This window comes from Phalacrocorax carbo, chromosome 1 (genome assembly GCF_963921805.1).
Source record: "Phalacrocorax carbo chromosome 1, bPhaCar2.1, whole genome shotgun sequence".
NCBI classification, from domain to species: Eukaryota; Metazoa; Chordata; class Aves; order Suliformes; family Phalacrocoracidae; genus Phalacrocorax; species Phalacrocorax carbo.
In genome coordinates, this window is record NC_087513.1 from 120,537,322 (window position 1) to 120,557,604 (window position 20,283).

A 20,283-nucleotide genomic window follows, 5' to 3' on the forward strand; every position below is an offset into this window, starting at 1 on the left:
ATCTTTGCTACAGTAACAGGAGAATTGTAAGTCACCAACTAATGTATTTCTCAGTTTTATGAATTCAGTATTATGAGAGGGCATTTTCAAAACAAAGAAACAAAAAAAAAAATCTGGTTTATCTTCAACAGTTCCAAGCATAAATGCTGTGTCTTTGGCTCTTGTAAACCAATCAGAAAGGTTTACTTTCTAGTAACGTTTTTATGTGATTAAAGTGCCTTATCAAAATGTACGCAAAAAAAATCTAAATGAGCTTCTTTATCTGTTCAGTACTGCTTTTTCATTTGTGCTGTAGAGTGAAGAGATAGGAGCTCTCCCTAGTGAGAGAAATTCATGTTCTTGTGAGTCATGATGTGACCTTTAAACCCCCAGCTAACACAAAAGCTGTGCTGGACAAGTATGGCAGTAACAACCAACAGAGACAGACAGGTTGAACACCCTCTGAAAACACACAGAGCTGCAAATCCTATAGCTAAAGGCTGTTGTGTGTGGACTCCAAATAACCAGAGCTCCTGCAGGACTGGGCTCCTTAAAAGCCCTGTGCTTTCAATGGAAAGGTTAATGATACTTACCACAGTAGTACCACCCGTGCTGGGTGTGGCAGGTGTTGGTGAGGGTAAGGTAGTGCCACTGACACCACTGTTTTAGCACATGCTGCTCTTTCAAATGTATTTCAGAGACTTCAGCAAAAATACCAAAGGGGTTTAGAAATTTGGCTCCTTTTGGAACCTCATACTTTACACAATAGGACTGACAATTTCCCAACATTGTGATGTTCTTTTGGGAATCTGACCCCATAGTGTATCAGTAACTACATTAGACTGAATGTAAATATGTTCAAACAGTACCTATGGCAAACAGTAGACTTAAGGAAGTCACTGTCTCTTCGTAGTCCCCATAAACTGCACAGTGCATGCTGTGCCAAGCAGGGTTGCCAGACATAATTTAATGAAGAATATTACTGGTCATGTGATGGAGACCTCCAGGATGAGGCTCTATAAGTGAGCCAAATGTACGCTAATTATGCTTTTAAAGTAGAGAGCCTCATGAGCATTTGTTAACTGTTTATGAATCTGTGGCACTTCACGAATGGGAATATTGTTAGTCCAGACTTTAAAAATCAACAGCTGGCTGGACTGCTTCTGTAGTTAAGGTGTTAAAATGTCCTGCCGTGAGTGTAATTGCATTCAAAAGACTGTACCCCTGAATACCCAATTATGATACTTTCTTGTTTGTCATATACAGTGACAGCTTATGGTAGCTTATTCCTGTGAACAAACAATACTGCCGTTAGATGCCTTTATCCTAGCATGACAAGTCTGTGTTGCGATTTCTACATTTTGTAGTCTGGAAATGAGACAAATATTTTTCTTCTGTCACCAGAACATCTTGATGCCAAAAGAGCTGGGGACCTTTCTACACTGTTTGATGTGGGTGGAATCTTTGGTAAGTTTTATGTATTAATATTACGTCTTCAAAGAAAGACTGGGGAAACTATAGGCCTGCTGCTGAATGAGGTAGGGGCCCTGGTGACGCAGGATGGAGAGAAGGCAGAGTTACTGAATACTGCCTTTCCTTCAGTGTTTACTACTAAGGCTGCCCCTCAGGCATCCCAGCCCCCAGAGGAGAGAGAAAACATCTGGAGAAGGAGGAATTCCCCTTGGTTGAGGAGGATTGGGTTAAGAGATTCCCTAGGCAAACTGGATCCTCGCAAATCCATGGGCCCCAATGGGATCCACCCATGAGTGCTGGGGGATGTTCTTGCCAAGCCACTCTCTGTCATCTTTGAAAGGACAGGAGAGGTGCCCGAGGACTGGAGGAGGACCTGGGAAACTATAGGCCAGAGAGCCTCACCTCTATCCCCAGAAAGGTGATGGAGCAGTTCATCCTGGAGGACAAGAAGGTTATCAGAAGTAGTCAACATGGATTCACCAAGGGGAGATCATGCTTGACCAACCTGATAGCTTTCTATGATGGTGTGACTGGCTGGATCAATGCAGGGAGAGCAGTGGATGTTGTTCATGTTGACTTCAGTAAGGCATTCAGTACTGTCACCCATAACATCCTCACAGGCAAGATAAGGAAGTGTGGGTTGGATGAGAGGACAGTGAGGTGGATTGAGAACTGGCTCAACAACAGAACTCAGAGGGTCATGATCCATGGAGCAGAGTCTGGATGGAGGCCTGTCACTAGTGGTGTTCCCCAGGGGTCTGTGCTGGGTCCAGTCCTGTTCAACATATTCCTCAATGACCTGGATGAAGGGATAGAATCATAGAATGATAGAATCATTAAGGTTGGAAAAGACCCTTAAGATCATCAAGTCCAACCGCTAACCTATCACTGCCAAAGACAGAGTGTAACCTCAGTAAGTTCACTGGTGATATAGAACTGGGAGGAGTAGCTGATACGCCAGAAGGCTGTGCTGACATCCAACGAGACCTGGACAGGCTGGAGAGCTGGGCGGAGGGGAACCTCATGAAATTCAGCATAAGCGAGTGTGAGGTCCTACACCTGGGAAGGAACAACCCCATGCACCAGTAGAGGCTGGGGGCTGAACTACTGGAAAGCAGCTCTGTGAGAAGGACCTGGGAGTGCTGGTGGACAGCAAGCTGACCCTGAGCCAGAATGTACCCTTGTGGCCAAGAAGGCCAGTGGTATCCTGGGGTGCATTAAAACAAGTGTGGCTAGCAGGTCGAGGGAGTTTATCCTCCCCCTCTACTCCACCCTAGTGAGACCACATTTGGGGTGCTGTGCCCAGTTCTGGGCCCCCCAGTTTAAGAAGGACAGGGAACTGCTTGAGCAAGTCCAGCGGAGAGCTACGAAGACAATCAGGGGACTGGAACATCTCCCATATGAGGAAAGGCTGAGAGACAGGCTTGTTTAGCCTGGAGAAGAGAAGACTGAGGGGGAATTTCATCAATACCTATAAATATCTGAAGGGTGGGTGTCAAGAGGATGGGGCCAGACTCTTTTCAGTGGTGCCCAACGACAGGACAAGGGGCAATGGGCACAAGTTGGCACACAGGAAGTTCCACTCAAACATGAGAAAAAACTTCTTTCCTGTGAGGGTGCCAGAGCAGGGGCACAGGCTGCTCAGGGAGGTTGTGGAGTCTCCTTCCCTGGAGACATTCAAAACCTGCCTGGATGCATTCCTGTGCCCCCTGCTCTGGGTGTGCCTGCTCAAGCAGGGGGGTTGGACAAGGTGATCTCCAGAGGTCCCTTCCACACCCTACCGTTCTGTGATCCTTAATCAGACCAGTTTAGGGAAAGCTGTGGTACACACAGCTTGCTTATATTATTTGTCCTTGTGCGTTTTGTCCACTGAAGAAGTGTGGCAGTAAAGGTACTAAGTTGAGAGCTGTGTTGGTTGTTGAAAACCTATCAAAATATCTTTAAATTGAACAACTCACAGAGCCAATGATATTGTCCAGTACAGATTGTAAGAGCCAAATACTATGGAATCTTTTAGCTCTGTCAGCTCTGGCCCATGTGTCTTGGTCATGCCACCTGTCAAAATATCTTCCTTTTGTCACTCTAACATAACAGAACTATCCTGGCTTGCACAGTTGTGTATTTTTTGTGGGCGCAGAGGCAAATGGCCACAGGTGTTTGGTTTTTTTTTCTTCATGCCTCATATAACTGTATGTGATAAAATTGGGAGATTGTAATAATACTAAGGATGAGACTATTCCTTTGTAATTTGTGAGGTGACCACTGAATAATTACATTTTTATGCCAGTGTAGACAGTATAGCTCACAATAAAACATCAGCAGCATCTTGGTGCCCAGCTGATTTGTGTGACCCATCGTCCCCCTCCACTTCCCCCAGTTCCAGTATGGAAATAAGCCCTGTATCAGTCCATTGGAAAATGATGCTCATGCTGGAGAAGTTTCACTGGATCAAGAGCTATGTAGACCCTGATAGTTCAAGATGCAGGTGTCAAGGTGTTTTGCAGTTACTATTCCAGTCTTGTGCTGGATGTGACTTTTGCTATTTCTCATTGCTTATATCATCCTAGACAGCTGGAACCAGAGTTAGTAGTACCTTAGAGATGTGGGTGACTTCTTTCAGCAGCATCTTATTACACTGTGAATACAATCTGGCATTTAAATATAAATTTAAGTGGGATGTGAGCACTTTGGAGATGGGCATCTGGGAAGGGAGAGGCAGGCCCCATGATACTTAGGAATCTGGAGAATACAGAGAAATTCCTTTCCTTCTCCCCTTAGCAAGTTCCCTTTATATAATTTTGACAGCTCTTGCCCTCAGGCCTTCCAGCCCCCTCCTGCGACACACCCTGATTAGTACTTCTCTGTACAGTCATTGGCAAACACAAGAAGTAGGGAATAGTAAAGAGCCTGGAGTGACTGCCTGGAGAGAAAAGCAAATATTTGCCCCAAGAACTAGAATAGCTCGTTTCCCCTGGTTGCAGTGTGATGTGGACAGAGCACTTGAGAGCCAAGTTTATTGTTGCAGTGTGAGGAGTTGAGACCAGGGAGCAGCTGGGCACAGCTGGATTCCAGAGTGCTAGCAGTGGGGCCATGTGGCACCTGGTGAAAAGGCTTTTTGCATTCAAAAGCAGAACAACAATGATTTCTAAATATTTCTTCCATCTCTGTTCCACCCTGTCATCCTGGATATTTGGTTGACATAAAAAATGGGGAAGAACAGCTGTCTGCTTCTGTTATCTTCCAAGTCAAAATTGGTTGGATTAATAAAGATATTACTAAGTGTGAATTATGTTGTCCGCCTCATGCTCTGTGCTGCTGTGTATAACTGTACATTAAAAGTCACATCCTATTGTTTTAGTCTGGGTTGGGTTTCATTAAGTATAACCGATATCTTTTGTGTAAAGCATGCACAGGATGTTTTCCTCACACACCTGTCTCTTCTTTCAGGTGGAATTTTGGCAGGCCTTGTTTCAGACAGGCTGGAGAAGAGGGCATCAACCTGTGGAATGATGTTATTGCTTGCAGCACCCACAGTAAGAGTTTGCCCCTCTCTTACAGCTGCAGCTGAGACTTTGACAGCATTCCTTGGGAAGATCTGGAAACAGCATCTTCTAACTTGATATAAAGAGTTCAGGCCAGGTTAAAAGCTGGCGTGAACAGCTGAGTATGTGAGCAAGTATAGGTGTTGGGCCTCCTTGTAAACAAGCAAACAAGTCTAGTGCATTGCTTGTTACAGGACTATATGGAAATTTTATCACTGTTGGGTGTTTGTTCTGGCCAGAATTTTAGCTGCTCAAAGGCTAAAATTTCTATGCTCTAACTATTAGTAAACTAGCAGTTGGGTATATGAAGCGCATTTTTTCTTTAAGTGTTGATTCTTTTGTGAACTGTATTCTGTGCTGTGTTGAAGCTGGCAATTTGAGAGTTTAAAATTGAGTGGTCTCATAGCACAGCCCTTTCTTCTGAAAGGACATACTGAAGAATAGGAGTACATCCCTTATTTCCCTCCTTTGTCTAATCAAACCACCATCCTGCTGTGGTTTAGTAAAACCTAGGAACTAGCTTTCACATAATCCCAACTACGATGTTTTTTTAGTTAGCATGGGGGAAATAGGGAACCTAAGATTAGTACATATGCTGCTATTCAACATGTTTGGGTTCTTCATCTTTACAGTTGTACATGTTCTCTGCAGTCAGTAAAATGGGCCTTGAGGCTACTGTAGGTGAGTATTTTTAAGTTATTTTCTGCCTGGCTTTATGTGAACTTTATGATCCTTGGATGCTTTCTTTTTTTTTCTTCTTTTTATTTTATTTTTCCCTGAGAGGAGGAAGTATGGAATCAAATTCCCTATACTTTGTGTTGCAGGCTTTTTATAGGGTAAGGAAGTGGGTTGGGAAGCAAGTAAGGGGTGGCATGAGAACAGCGATTTATCATTAATCAAATATCAAAATAATTTAAAGTTAATATCATTAGTCATCTTTCTGGAGCTTGTTGCATCAGCACAGGCTTTATTATATGCTCTATGCCCAATGTCAGAGGTGTTTAAAGACTACTTGTAGTTAAAAGTTAACAGCAGCATTAACGTAACATGCTTAGTCTGAATTAACTTGTGTCTTTCTGTTACCTCAGAACAGAATTTGAAACACAAGCGCTGTCAGTAGTGTCTCATCTACCTAAAGACCTTGTTAAGCACCTCTGGTGCTTGGTGCTATACAAGCAGAGAAGGGGTTTATGGGTGGGTCCCTGTGAGCATCTCCTGCTCGTATGGTCACTTTGGTCAGACTTCTCCCTTTCTCTGACCTACCAGTGGGAAGTGCCTTTTGACTCAGCCCTGTCTCCTCTTAGTTGAGAATTCATGTCATGGAGTAAGCATTGCAGGGAGATACAAATATATGTTGCTTTTCCTCCTGTCTCAATCTCTAATGGGGACAGGGAAGCCAAGGAAGGATTAAACTACTTGAGAACCACAGGTTATGATGTCTCCTGTTGCTATGGTTAACAATCATTCAAGCAATTCACATTTTCCATTTTGTCTCACTTGCAACAGTGATGCTGCTTATCAGTGGTGCCCTGGTGAATGGCCCTTATGCGCTGATCACCACTGCTGTCTCTGCCGACTTGGTGAGTTTGGCTTCCCCTCTGCTTCCAGAGTAGCAACTTTGGCCTCCAGAGAGAGCCCTTTGACATCTTCAGGGTTGTCAGTGAAAGGGCTGTGTTGACCCACAGTAGAGGGATAAGGAGCTGGATAGGCAGTGGTGAACTCAGTCATTGAGATTGTTTTAGAGTTTGTATATTAGTATGAATGAGTACCATGCTTGTGAGAGGCTTCTAAATTATTCTTGCCTACAACAAGACAGTCAAAATCTTGTAGATGACAGTCCAAGGTGAATTGAAGGTTGCATGCAGGTCAAGTCTTTGTACAGGTGCCTTCTCCCCTTTTATACTTTCCTTCTTTAAATGAGGGGAGGGGCTATGTCTGTGTGAGGGATGAGCTGGAGACATAATTCTCATCCGTGTGGAAAGCTATACATGGCACATACCCTTACTTTTGTCCATGCTACCCTCTGCAATTTCTTGTACTGTTGCTCGGGTTGCCAGCACTTCCAGCTGGATCAGGTCGGTCAGTCACAAATGCCATGTGAAAACATTGACCCTGGTACCTTTAATTAGATAGGCTTTGGAAGGTTGCTTTCAAAGGTCTTCACTCCTTAAGGCACCAAGCAAGAGGCAAAACTCCTCTAACAACAAATGCTTTAAATCTAGGAAGAGGAGCAGGACAGAAATCTCAAAATGTTCTCTGGAGTCCTGTCCTTGGCCTGGTGGTCTTGGCAAGACAAAGGAGGTCATCATACATTGCCCATTTTATCCTTAGCCTTGTTGAAGGGACTGCTAGCTAGAAATTGGGGCCTGATATTGCAAGATCCCTACCCAGCCCTCAGGAAGAGGGTTGAAACTGCCAACCAGTTCCTAGGATGCTGGCAGTCAAGCAAATGTAAAACACTGTTTACCTGACTGTATTCTCCTCAGTGTACTGGAGATAAAGGACTGTCTGTCTTAGCAGTTTTCTAAACTATTCAGTTTTTCTTTCTTTCTATTAAGTCACTCCCTTTATCAGTTGTTTTGTTCTGAAGACCTGGCTTCTAAAATTGGGACTAACAGCTTCTTTTGGTTCAAGAATTCTCTGAATTAGCATTTCAGTATATATCTGGTACACTGGTATACCTGTTGCAGCAGTGATATTTTTTGTGTGTGTGTGTGTGTTTGTTCCACAGAGCTTAGCTGTATTAGCAGGGGAAAAGAGGGCTGTGGAAACAGCCTTGCAGCATAATGCAAAGCTGAAGTGTCATCCTTGTTGCTTGAATCTGCAGTGCAGAACAGGAAGGTTCTTGGCTCCTGTGGTTTACATAACATGACTTAATAAATAAGAACCCTGTAGGCAACAAGTTGATGGGGTAGAAGGCTTCTTTAAGTAGCAATAGAAGGGTCTGAGTTAGGATATTTAAAGCATCTTTGCAATGCACATCTAATGTGGAGGGATCTGAGCTAGATGAGGTTGCAAAGACTTCTTTGGAGTTCAGCTCAGCATGGGTCTAAGCAGTCTTTGTCACTTCAGGGTACCCATAAAAGCCTGAAAGGGAATGCAAGAGCCTTGTCCACAGTGACAGCGATCATCGATGGAACAGGATCTGTAGGTAAGCCAGAGCTGTAAGGAGGGCTGCCTGAGCTGTGGTGGGTTAAAACAACGGATCTTTGAGAAACTAGGCTCTCTCCAGTTCACATTTACCAGGACTTGGTACAGCTTTGGAAATGGGGAGCAGAGCAAACTTAGCCTAAAACCTCTCCAATGGTCCAGCACCTGAGGGAGAGAGGAAGGAAGAGGATGATAGACTGATAGTGGGCACAGATAGCAGAAGTAGGTGCTATTGGGCTGTTTCTGAGATCAGGGATATTTTATTCATGCCTTCCGCACTGGTAAGTGGAAGGGAAAATCGAGTAGGATTCAGCTTAATACTGGATGGGCATTTTGTTGAGCCAAAGGCAGGCATTTCTGAAATTCCCAGTTTTCCAGCTTCCACTGTTTTAGGTTTCCCATTGGCTTGCAGCTGTACCAGTAATGTTTTGCACTTTCTGGGAGCTTTTAATACATAGGGTAATACTGAGTTAACTACGTGGAGAAAATTATATTCTAACTCAGAAAAACTATCTTTCACCATAGTAATTCTTACATTGCATTATTCTGACAATATCAATATCATATTTTAGGTGCGGCTTTGGGGCCTCTCTTAGCTGGTCTTATTTCCCCATCTGGTTGGAACAACGTGTTTTACATGCTCATGGTGGCAGATGCATGTGCCTTGCTAGTAAGTCTAAAATTACTATTTAGTTGCTGTGTATTTCCTTTGTGCTAAACTATCTCAAAATGCAAATTTTCCTTTTGCAATTTCAGTACTCCATCTTAAAAGAAACTTCCAATTGTGTAGGAAATTTTCAATTAAAGAGCAAATTTGCTCACTTCGAAATTCCCATCTAATTTTAATCAAAAGAACAGATTAGTTCCAATGCACTTCAGTTCTTGAGGAAACACACATCTGTTAATTGCTGGCTGAGCAGTTTACAGCAGGCATAATTGTAAGTAAACCTTCATATATAGACCTAGAAGATGCCTCAGATTCCACTCATGGAAGAATTACTTCTGTTTTCTTTAAAGCTGGTTTGGCGAAGCGGTAACAAATGTTTTGCTACATTGCTGTATCACCAAAAGCACTGTGGTAATGAAGCTGTTGAAAGTTAATACATCACATTTTCCAGATGGGCTCTAAAACTGCAGTACTAGGTTAGATGAAAAACTGGCGTCCTAACTTTTGACAGTAACCAGAAGCAGATGTTTAGTGAAAAGGAGTGCAGCACACATGTGGTGGCTTGGTACAAAGCACATCCATTTTCCTTTTTTCTCCTGACTGAGATACTGTATAATTGATAGGAAGATCTGAAAAGGGTTTGGGTTTTTTGTTTTGTTTTGACTTTTATGTTGTTGGTTTGGTTTGGGTTTGGCTTTTTTTTCCACTTCTGGCTTGCCCTGCTTTGCTTTTAAAGACCAAAGAAGACACGAGATAAGGCCAGGCGAGTCTTGCTGTACCTTTGAAGTCCATCTTGTTGCACCCACCTGTAGGTTAGCCTGTAGGTTAAATTTTTGCGTTTGTTACAGATTTTCCTGGCAGGTGTCTGTACCAGCTTTGTTCTCCAGCAGAGCAGAATGCTGTGATGACTACCTCAGAGATGTCCTGAAGTGTCACCTCCTTGTCTTCTCCTTTTAAAGTCCTGGGTAGAAGTGGTCATGAAAGGGCAGGGTGACTGCGAAACACTTCAGAAATACTCCCTCCTCCATACTGGCTGTGCCCAGGCAAAGCCCCGCGTCTGCATGCTATTGCACTGAGAGCTCTTTGCTCCTGCAGAGGAGCTAATGCTGAGTGTGTCAGACCACTCTTTCCTGACACAGGAAAAGCCGAAAGTCTTGCTTTGAATTACGGTTGAGACTTTTTTCCTAAATTCAAGTTAAAACACAAAATTCTAAAGTAAATTTTCCCACATTTAAGATGTGAAATCTCTAGAAAACTAAGTAACTGAATTAGGTAAGTTAATAGTTGAAGTATGTTGCCGCTGGTAGTCAGCAGCTCTATAAATCCTGATTTGTGCTGTTTTCAGTATTAGGTACTCCTTGCTGCAGAGTGAGGTTTGGGAGGTTGTCATAGTTTTCCCAAGTAGACTTAAAGCTCTGCTTTTTTCTTTTATAGTTATTTATTAAAACCAAGTGAAAAAATCCCACATTTCTTTGTAGCATCAGTTAAAATGCCTTTGTAAAGCTCTGTTTTTGAGAGGATTGACTCTGTGCTGTTGTAATAAATCCTGGGTTTTGTAATTCTTGTTCTGCTTTTCCTGTTCTTTGCAGTACAACATATAGATGCTTGTGTTCAAATGTTATTTCTCCAAAGATATCTGGAGGGGCTTTAGCCTCTTACAGGGTATTCAGTTCAGTCACTCTTGGCCACTGCCATACCTCTGATGTTAGGTTTAACTTGTTAAAACACCAATACTTACAATAGTGAAGAAACTTCCATTTATAACAGTGAGACCCTGAGGATAAGGAAACCAGTAACAGTGAGGAACCCTGGAATTTCTAATTCTGTCTTTAATGTATGTGGGGATCGTCAAATTTTATTTGTAAACTCAGTTTTCACAGTACTATCGAAGCACCCCTTTTAAAGTGCACGAGAAAGTCCTGATCCTGCGCAGTCAAAACACGTCTGACTTTACTCGCCTTGATTAATTGTGTGATTAAAGCTTTTCACACACAGAGTTGTTTTTCAGAACACCAGCTAGAATACTTTTATGCTCCAAAATTTCTATCTGCCATGTTCTCTTGAAGTCTTGGGTTCCCTCTGCTGGCTTCTTTAGACGTCTGCTGGTAATGTAACTTCGGAGAGCCGTTCTGGTTTTTACGAAGAAATGGGTCTCTCAGTTGCGAAAAGGAAATTATTTTCCTCTTGCCTGTTCATTGCAAAAACTCCTCTTCCAAACTTCGACTGAGCATCTGTAAGTCTTTTTTTTTTTTTTTTTGACAGAGTAATGTTTCAAATTATGAACTTTTCGAATAACAGTGAACATCTTATCCTGAAGCTTAGTTTATTTGTGTATCTGTATAGATATTAACACAGATACTGTGACTTTTTTACAGTTCTTACTCCGTCTTATTCAGAAGGAACTTTGGTGTAATGCAGATCATACGCTGTAAGTGTTATGCATGGCTGTTGCTCTCTAATAACAGCTTAAAAACATGTTACTGAACCTTTGCCCCCTAATGCCTAGATGTAGACTGAATGTGTTAAGGTTTCTGTATGTCCATTTCTGTTCTAACTTTGCTTCAAAAGAGGTATCTCAGTTTGGTGTTTTCATGCATATTTTTCTTTCAGAACATCTAATTTTGAAAAGTATCTGAAAACACATCTCTGTCACAGTCTCTTGGTTATGGTTTGGTTTTTCCCAAATATGTGATCTTCCTGGGTTTCATCACGGAGCGTGCACGTGGGGAATAAGAAGCTACTCGATTGCTTACTCTGTGTTTATTAATAGTTTCAAATGTAACTTCTTTCAAAAGGTCTCTTTAAAGGAAAAGGTGACCCTGAATTTAGTGTTTTGAATTGAGGGAAAAAAATCCACTGAATCAGTGGGGTTATACTTGCATATGCAAAACCTAAGTTGAGCCCCTTGGTTGTAGTTTTGGAGAAATAAAATGGACAGAGGATAGAAAAATGCATGGCAAGGGAGGGATGGATGCTGCATTTTGAAGTTAGTGGGTGTTATGCCTCACACCTCAACTTTTCCTGCCTGGTTGCTGTTCTTTTCCAGGTTTAAAGAACACTGAGCTGCGCGACCACATTTGAAATAAGGACTGCATCAGTGATCAGAGCTCTTCCCTGAAAAAAAACCTTTGTGGAATGCATCATTCTATATTATAAGAGATTCTGTTTGGTGAAGAACTTTGCACGTTTACTGGAAGCAACGTGAGAAATGCAACTGGTAAATCCCTGAAGCTCTTATTTTTGCACATGAATAAGTACCTCAAGATGGCAACTATTCATCAGATGAAGAGACAGGAACTTTGGGAAGGTTTTAGCAGCGCGCCTCAACTGAGCCAAAGAGAAATACCAAGTGCCTTTTTATTTCTTTTGATAGGATGTTTTTTATTAAAATGCCAAACTGTGTATTTTCCAAAAACAAGTGAAAGCTAGAGCAGAAGGAAGTTGAAATCATAACAGTCTAGCAGTGAAAAGTCCCAGTGTCAGTGGGCAAAGTACATATCCCTTTCGTCATCTTGCGCACATCGAGGGCATCACTTCGTTGAGGACAATACTAGCTGATTATTAAGCTGCACTGCTATTAGTGTTTTGAAGCTGCTCAGACAATAACCACCTCACCATATTATTAGTTTTTAACTACAGTACTACTTCTAATCCCAGGGACAACATCATCCAGCCTTTTGGTAGGTAATGAAATGGAATTTACTGTTGGAGCGTACCACAGTTAGCAGTCTTCACAGACTCTCCGGATGGATGTTAGTCCTCAGTTAGGGTTGTGCAAAAAGGAGTCCTAAGCAACAGAAAGTAGATTATGAGTCAGAATTTTCAGTGGGGGAGCTCTAATCATTTTCAGGGCATTGTAAACTGGTGGTGCAAGCATCACATAATTGCTGTGCTGCTCCTCTAGGCTGGGTTGAAATGAGAGGTTGTTCCTTTGGGGTAGCAGAGAACTGAGAGCTGTCATACTTTAGCACTACTGGATTCAACAGATGAGCTGCTTTAGTGCCCAGTGCCAGAGTGCTCTTTGTTGGGTACTCCCTGATTTCGGTGCTGGTGTGTACACGTGGAAGTTATTGTCAGATCAGGGCCTTAATAATCCAAAATCTCTTCCAAGTGGCTAATTTCAAGTGGCTCTGTATTTCAGATTTGGAGTCAAAATATCAGAAAAGAAAAATTACCTTGGTGGTAGGTTGTAAGAGAACATTTCAGTAACTAGTGTAACCCAGCAAATAGATGGTTTAATGTCTTCAAAACATATCATTTCTTTGTACAGCTCTCCTTTGTGAAATAGATGTTTCTGTGATTTTTTTTTAAGATGTACATACTAAAAAGGAATTTTTTTTGTATGAGGTGTTTATACTTAGATCATGAAGGCTAGTTAATTTAAACTGTGTATTATTCTTAACTGTATGTATTAAAGCTCTAGGCATATGTCTTGTTCTGAACTATGCTCTAAGTTTTGTGCAACAATGCAGTAGTTTCTACACTCCATTAACAAAACAGCACTTTCTAAAATAGTCTGGCAAAACATGGAGTAATGTCTCACCAGGTGCTTGTGTTCTGTTTCATGTACCAGCAGAACACTTACTTTCCAGGCTGTTTTGTAATTGTTCAGTCTTTGATGAGTTATTTCACTGATTTGATTCAGCACGTGCTTTATGCTTGACTAGAAAAGTGTAAGAATGTGTTCATTTTTAACAGTTTTGCTGAACAGAGATACATGGAAGATCTCAGTCCCACAAAGACCTGAGGAGGGTACCAAAGTCCTTGCAGATGAATGCTCTATGTAGGCCCTGAACCTGCGATTGCATAGATGAGTGGTTAACTTCATATATTTTGAGTAAACCTGTAGAGACCAGTGGGGATACTCAACGTGGGCATTCGTAAATCTGTGCTGTGTTTGGGCTTTAGACTGTAGTTAAATGCAACAGAACTCTGCAGCAATGTTACTTGAAAGGACTTCCGTCCTGGTGGCGTGGCACACTGCCCCTCGCTCAGCCATGCTGGCTTTGGGGGACTCCTACCCAGACCAGGGGACTGATCTAGCCTCTGATGGGGGAAAAAATAACATTGCAAGCCCAAACCAGCTGTACTGGCACAACTTCAATGGCTGTGTGAGAAGGGAGGCACGGAGGACTACTTTAGCTGAACATGTCAATCCCTTCCCCACAAAAAGGTATGTAAAGCTGCAAAGTATTTTATTAAAACCGTATAAATTCTTCAACTCTGCTGCACTCAGATTTTGGGAGGCTGTCCCCTATGGGAAGAAGTCTTGGTTTAAAATGCTTTCAGTTGTATTTAACAGTTGCAGGTTGTAAAGATATTTAACTGTGTTTTGGATTTTACATGTTTTACTTGTTGGGGCTGCTGCTGTTATTTATTTATTTATTTGAATAGCTTTTGCACTGCAGTGACTCGGGTATGGGATGGCGACAATGTTGGAGGTGCCAGGCTGAGTATTTCTTTCCATCGATTGTAGGAATGAGTTAGGACTCTTAGTGTGCTCATGTTTCTTCCTTGCTAATGTGCAGCATTTTAGTTCCTCCCAGCTACAAATTTGTTGGACAAAAAGATAATATTTGCTTTTCTTTCTCAACAACCCTACAGGTCCCCCAAGTTGTGTATAAACTGTGTGTTTGGTTAGTAATGGGTGTTAATATCCATAAATCTGGAAGTGAGCAAGACTTTTTGACAAAATTTTGTGTGTAGAAATGTGAGCGACCAAGTAGGTAGAGCCAAATTTAAGTATGACTGCAGGGTTTGTTTGTTGTTTCTTAATGCTGGTTATTGTGAATTTTATCCATTTACTGTCCTGTGCCAAATAAAAATAGATCCTGCTGTAAAATGAGAAATGTTGATTACTTCGTCTTCTACATCTCCATAAAGAAATGCTCCATTTATTGGTTGGATGGATAGACATCCCTCCTGGGACAGCGCTCCTATCTTTTGTGAGGGTAATGAAAATGGTTCAGTAAGAGAACAAATTAGAACCTTTTGTTCTGAAAACAGTGCCTTTCTCAACCTGAATTTGTAATTTTTTTCATTTCATGGGATCGTGGGTTGTACAATGTCAGTATTTCCAATCAGCTGCGTCAGATGGGTATATTCTGCCAGCTTATTTTGGTCTAGTAGGGAAGGAGGACGCTCACCTGAGTCAGGGACCGAGTCCAGCTCCTACAGCACAGTTCTAAGGTGACTTTTTTGTTGTCTGCTTTGCTTGCACTTCAATTTATATGGAATCAAAATTGAAAAGCTTCAGCTTTTCTTTCTGCCTAATAATCATCTTGAACACTTACTGTCTTGATTCTGTTATGATGCTTGATGGGGTTTGTGTGCCTCTACCAGAGGTACAATGTCCAAACGACAGACGCACTGGGGAAACACTACCTGCAAAGGAAAATAGTTTCTCGTTAGAAAAAGGTGTCTGAGGGTCTTGGACTGAATTTCTCAAAATGTGCCCGAAGTGCGTCCCAGGAATAGGCAAATAATATCTAGAGCATCTTACAAAAGAAGGGAGACTCAGATCCAAGTTTCTGTTCTGCCTGATTTGGAGCAAGAACCTGCAGCCGGGAACCCGTACCCTTACGGGCGCCCTGGCTGTTGCTGGACACGCTGCAGAGGAGGTTTGTCTCTGTTGTGTGTAGGAAGGGTTTATGGGGTGAGGAAAAGAGGAATAGGTAGCGGGGAAGGTGGTGGTGTATTCACAGGTCACTTTGAGACTTCTTTTGCCTCTAAGTTGAACAGCTGACCTGCTCCATGCACTGATGTACCTACTCCTGTATGTCTTGCCAGTTAGGAGATTCCAGAAGGGATTCTGCCATCTGCTTTGGGAGGCTGTTGCATGTGTTTCTGGCATAATAACCTTAGAATAAAAATGGCAGTCTTCCACGTGTGTGTGTGCCGATGCCACACTGCCCTCAGACTTTGGCTGACCTCATCATGTTTATGCTTGGGAAGCGGTTTGGTTGCTGCTGGTAGGTTTCTCTAGTGACTGATGTGTGGGGTTGTTTATATGAGAAGCGCAGCCAAATATTAGGTAGACGTAAGATGGTATAAATGAAATCGGAGGATGTTTAGAGCTGTTGGAGGCAACTGTTCTTCATATGGAATTAATTCGAGGAAGAATGTTTACAATCTCATCAATGATGAGGCCCAGGATTGGTAACAGTGGTGTTCTCTGGTCTGAATGAAGTTTTATGGCCAGCATGCTATACAGGAGACTAGATTAGATTATTTCATCATTTGTCCCAATCTCAGAGTATATCTGATATTGATGTTCTGATTGCTGAACTACGTCACTTTCACCGTACAGCAAGTCTGTTTTGATTTTGTTTTGCTCTCTGCTAAACTAGCCATGCAGTGATATGGACCCTTCTCCTGCCTCCTCTCGCAGCCTGCCGTGCCTGCGGAGGGACTGTAGGCAGTTCGCTGGGAGGTTTGCCCCTGCATGCTCTGGGGCTTTGGTAACCTTGGACTACATTTTCTGCCGCACCGAGTTAAAAATCTGACTGTCACCCTTAAAGCTGGGGCAGGAAGGAGAGGATTTACCTAGCAGTATGCTTCAGCCTCGTGTCCAGTGACCTTAACGTTGTGTTACGTTGTGCTGCCTTAGAGTTTATTAAATGCGACTGCTATAAAATGTAGGTTGTTCCTTCTTTGTCTCCCTTGTTTTGGTTTGTTTCAAGTTTGAAATAAGGAGAGAACTAGTTAAAATCACCAGCTGATGCTTGGGGTTTATTTTTATTTTTCCTTCTGTATTTCTGTCTTGTTGTAGGATACCAGTTATCCTTATGCTGCAGTGAAACTTTCACAGCTCTGTAAACTGTGAATACAAGAGCCAAACTTTCTTTAGGCACATTTCAGGAAACCTGCTGCTCTTTGCATCAGGAGATTAGCTGTCAAAAACGTGTTGAAAGTTTCTTTTGACACTGTACTTAACTTAGAGGATTGTAAGGATGTTTTCTTCACCTCCTGACAATCCCGGCAGTAGGGTTTCTCCTCCTCCTTCTCTTATAAAAGCAGCTGACAAATATTTAGCCACACTTCCACAATACTCCCTTTGGTCCTGTTGTTTCTTTCAGGCAGAGGAGGACGCTAAGCTGACTTCACACGTACTGCCATGTAAGTATAAACATTGAAGCACTGTTAAAACGCTGATGCGCCAGCTAATGTGTCTGACTTAGGTGGGATGCAAAAGCATTTCCTTCCTGGTGGTTGATTACAGTCTTCATGCCAAGCTTTCCCAGCCATTCAGAAATGGAAGACAATTAAAAACTCTTTTCATGAATTTTTATGCTGCAGCTTCACATTGTAAGGGACTGTCTTTCTAGTTGAAAGTTCATATTTGTATTCTGTGCTGTACAATAAAGGTACATACACACACATCCATAGAATATCCTTGCTTGTGATTGTTAAATAACTCCACATATAAATAGATATAAATAAGTCTGTCTTTTTTTGTTGTTGTTGTCTTTTTTTATTCATCCCCTGGAGAGGTATATCTACAGGTCAGTGAGGGATTTTTTTTTTTTTTAAAAAAAACAACAATAAAACAACCAAACCACACATACACACACACAAAAGGGAAATAAAGTACCTGTTAGCATAAGTCAGCAGAAGGCTGCAGTCAAGAGCTCGGAGAGAGTTCATCTGAAAAAGAGCAAGGGCCTTCGTGTATGAAAAAATGGCTACAGATAAAGAAAGGAAGTGCAAAGACAGAAAGGTGGTTCAGTTTTGGAAAGGAAAAGAAAGAGGAGGACATCAAGTGATGGCTGACATCTAATTAAAATGCAGGATGTAGTTGGGGAGCTACAGAAGTGAGAATGTGGCATGGAGGAATGGTACAAATGCAAAGAAGGCAAAGCCCAAAAGACTGAGTTGGCTGGGAAATGAGGAAGAGAGGTGAAAAATCTGGTGTCAGGATTAAAAATAAGAGGGATGGGAAGAGCCACCTCACCCCAAAGGTCCTGCGGTGCTGAGCAGTGTTTGCAGGTGGGAGCAAGGGGGCTGCTCTCCCCGTCTGCTTCTGGTGGGCACTGGACTTGGCCTCAGGAGAGCCTGGGACCCCTGAGGGATGTATCCTGAGGGTGGAGGGCTGCCATGGCTGGATGTGGAGCTGGTCAGCTGCTGGCTTCCTTCCCACGTATTATTTAGGTGTGTGTAACCTGTAAGGTAAACAGATGCCTTGGCCTGAACAACCTTCTGAATTTTCCATTACCAGAGGGTTCATGTGATGTTTGGCATTTTTGTACTCACATCTGTAAATTTTATTTTTATTTCTTTCTTTCCAAGAACCAGATGGTGGTTGTGCTTGTAAGAAACACCTGTGAGGGTTGGGGCGATGTGCTATCTCAGTGCTGTAGTGACCAAGGGCTTCTGCAGGTACCTGTGGAGCCGTTGCAGGACTTGCATCTGGTAGCATTCACCTGATTTTTCATTTTTTGGCATCAGCATGCTCCTTCGCTCGTGGGATGGCAGGCTGGACGCAGGGCTGGATGAGCAGCTAGTGGAGGACCTGAGTGGGGCTGAAATTTTGAATGTCCTCTGCAGGCAAGGTGCAGGCCAGTCCGTATGGAGCCCATTTGGAATTACTTCCATCATCTTCAGGTTACTGTAGTTATCTGAGTCTAGGCTTGGGGATAGGAGTTAGTACTTCAAAAATAAACATCTTGGAAACTGAATGACTCTGATATTTGCATTTATTTACTGTCATACTAATCAATTCTCCTGCTCTAATCACATTTATAGTGTGTTTTTTTAAAAATTCATCAAAAAACATTTGAGCTAAAACTTAGTTCTCATTTTTCCTCACCCCTACAGGTCCCTTTCTTGCATAAACCTGGCCTTGCCTTTGTAGGGCTTCTCCCAATATTGCAGGGTGGAGATTTCATATTTGTTAGAAGATTGGCTTTTTGTGGCCTGCCATCTATGACTGAGTTAGTTTTGTTTGTTTGTTTCACGTAAAGATTCACAGAAGGCAAAACCTTGGAGAGGTGGTATTGGATAGACGAACTGTGGCAGAGTGGGGTGAGCTAAGTTGCTAAACCTTTCCCAACTGCGAGTACTTTGGCAACTGTACTCCCAGGCTGCAGCAAAGATGTAATCCCTTCCAGCCTTTACTCCTAGAAACTGATTGCCCTTTTGCCTGTGTAGCTCAGGAGCAAACGTTTGGAGAATACAAAAACTTGGAGTCCTTGCTGTCTTGGGCACTGAAGGTTTTTTCAGTTTATCTGGTACCTAAATCCTTAATAGGTGGCCTGAATTTCTTTAGGTTATTCAGAAGCCAGCAGCAGCTCCTTGCATTGCATTGAGGTCAGAACTCAAAGCAGCAGCCTGAGTTACTATGCTAAATCAAGCGGGATACAGATGTGTGTGTGTCTATATATATATATATATATCTCTACTCTAAGACATGAGCTGCAGCACAAATTGGGACCAAGCTGCCCAAAGGTTACAGGGAGTCTAGCTCAAAAAATAAGTGACAAAATGACCAATAACTCCTGAGTTCTTACCTTCTCATTTTTGTGATATGAAGGGTAGTTGGCGTAGGCAGCCCGCCATAGCCAAGTGATGTACGGGCAAAACTTTTGGAAGGAGTGGGTTTCTTCTGAATCTTCTGCCAAACACAGCGATGTTATTTCTGTTGCAGGGGACAGAGTATTATATTTGAGTCTGAGTCACCCAATTTCGCCACAGGCCATGTGAGACTTCAGCTAAATAAGTACAAGAGGTTCTGAATCTATTATTAAATGGCTCTGATCGTCTGGTAGGAAACAGCTGAATGTTGTGTCGTTCTGTGGCAGAATCTGCACGTTTGTTTTACACCAATAGGTGTAGCAATGGCATCCAATTTAGCCATCCCTGTTAGAAGTAAGTCTTTTTAAAGCTTCTTCCCTTTCTCCTCTGGCTGCAGCTTTCCAGTTACGTGAAAGGAAGAGAGCGCATTAACAAAGAACGGAAGAGGTCACAGAAATGTATCAAAAGCATATTCTCTCTCCCAAAGAGAAGAAAGAGACGAAACGGCATGCGTGCGCTCAACTTAGCGCCAGCTCTTTACTTTCCTCTTGGCCGTGTTAGGGGTTTGGAAGTAAGAAAGCTTGCAGCTTGCTTGGCACTGAGGGGAATCCACTACCACAGCTGGTCTGCCTGTCTGCTTGCAAAACGGTGCGGTCGCTGAAAGCGGAGAGAAATGGAATGAAACCTTCTGGTTTCCTTGCTCTGATTCTCACACTGGCAGTTGTCAAAATAGGGATTGCCAGCCCAGAAAGCCAAAACTGGGCTGACTGACAAATCTGGGGTGCAGGCAAAGAAGCCTGAGAATGTGCGGTTTAGGACTGATATCTGTATTGGAGCTACATTAGACAAACTTCCCATGCACTTCGCTGTCAGGCAAATCACGACACTCTAAACTTACCCCAGATTTGAGCAAATAACTTTTTCAGGGGCATGAAATCCCTCTCCAGCAAAGCACATAGA

General features: G+C 42.6%; 1 protein-coding gene across 6 annotated transcripts in view; it reads left to right on the plus strand.

The window, feature by feature from the left end:
- SLC37A1 (solute carrier family 37 member 1) overlaps nucleotides 1-13,253 on the plus strand; it is a 41,258-nt gene extending 28,005 nt beyond the window's left edge. For all 6 annotated transcript variants that reach the window (XM_064472365.1, XM_064472387.1, XM_064472349.1 and 3 more), the window contains 8 exons: nucleotides 1,384-1,446; nucleotides 4,900-4,985; nucleotides 5,627-5,675; nucleotides 6,501-6,574; nucleotides 8,067-8,145; nucleotides 8,717-8,814; nucleotides 11,187-11,239; nucleotides 11,858-13,253. In XM_064472365.1, coding sequence (XP_064328435.1) covers nucleotides 1,384-1,446; nucleotides 4,900-4,985; nucleotides 5,627-5,675; nucleotides 6,501-6,574; nucleotides 8,067-8,145; nucleotides 8,717-8,814; nucleotides 11,187-11,239; nucleotides 11,858-11,873 — 518 coding nt within the window. In that variant the 3' untranslated portion in view covers nucleotides 11,874-13,253. The remainder of the gene's footprint in view (nucleotides 1-1,383; nucleotides 1,447-4,899; nucleotides 4,986-5,626; nucleotides 5,676-6,500; nucleotides 6,575-8,066; nucleotides 8,146-8,716; nucleotides 8,815-11,186; nucleotides 11,240-11,857) is intronic.
- Nucleotides 13,254-20,283: the final 7,030 nt, after the last annotated feature.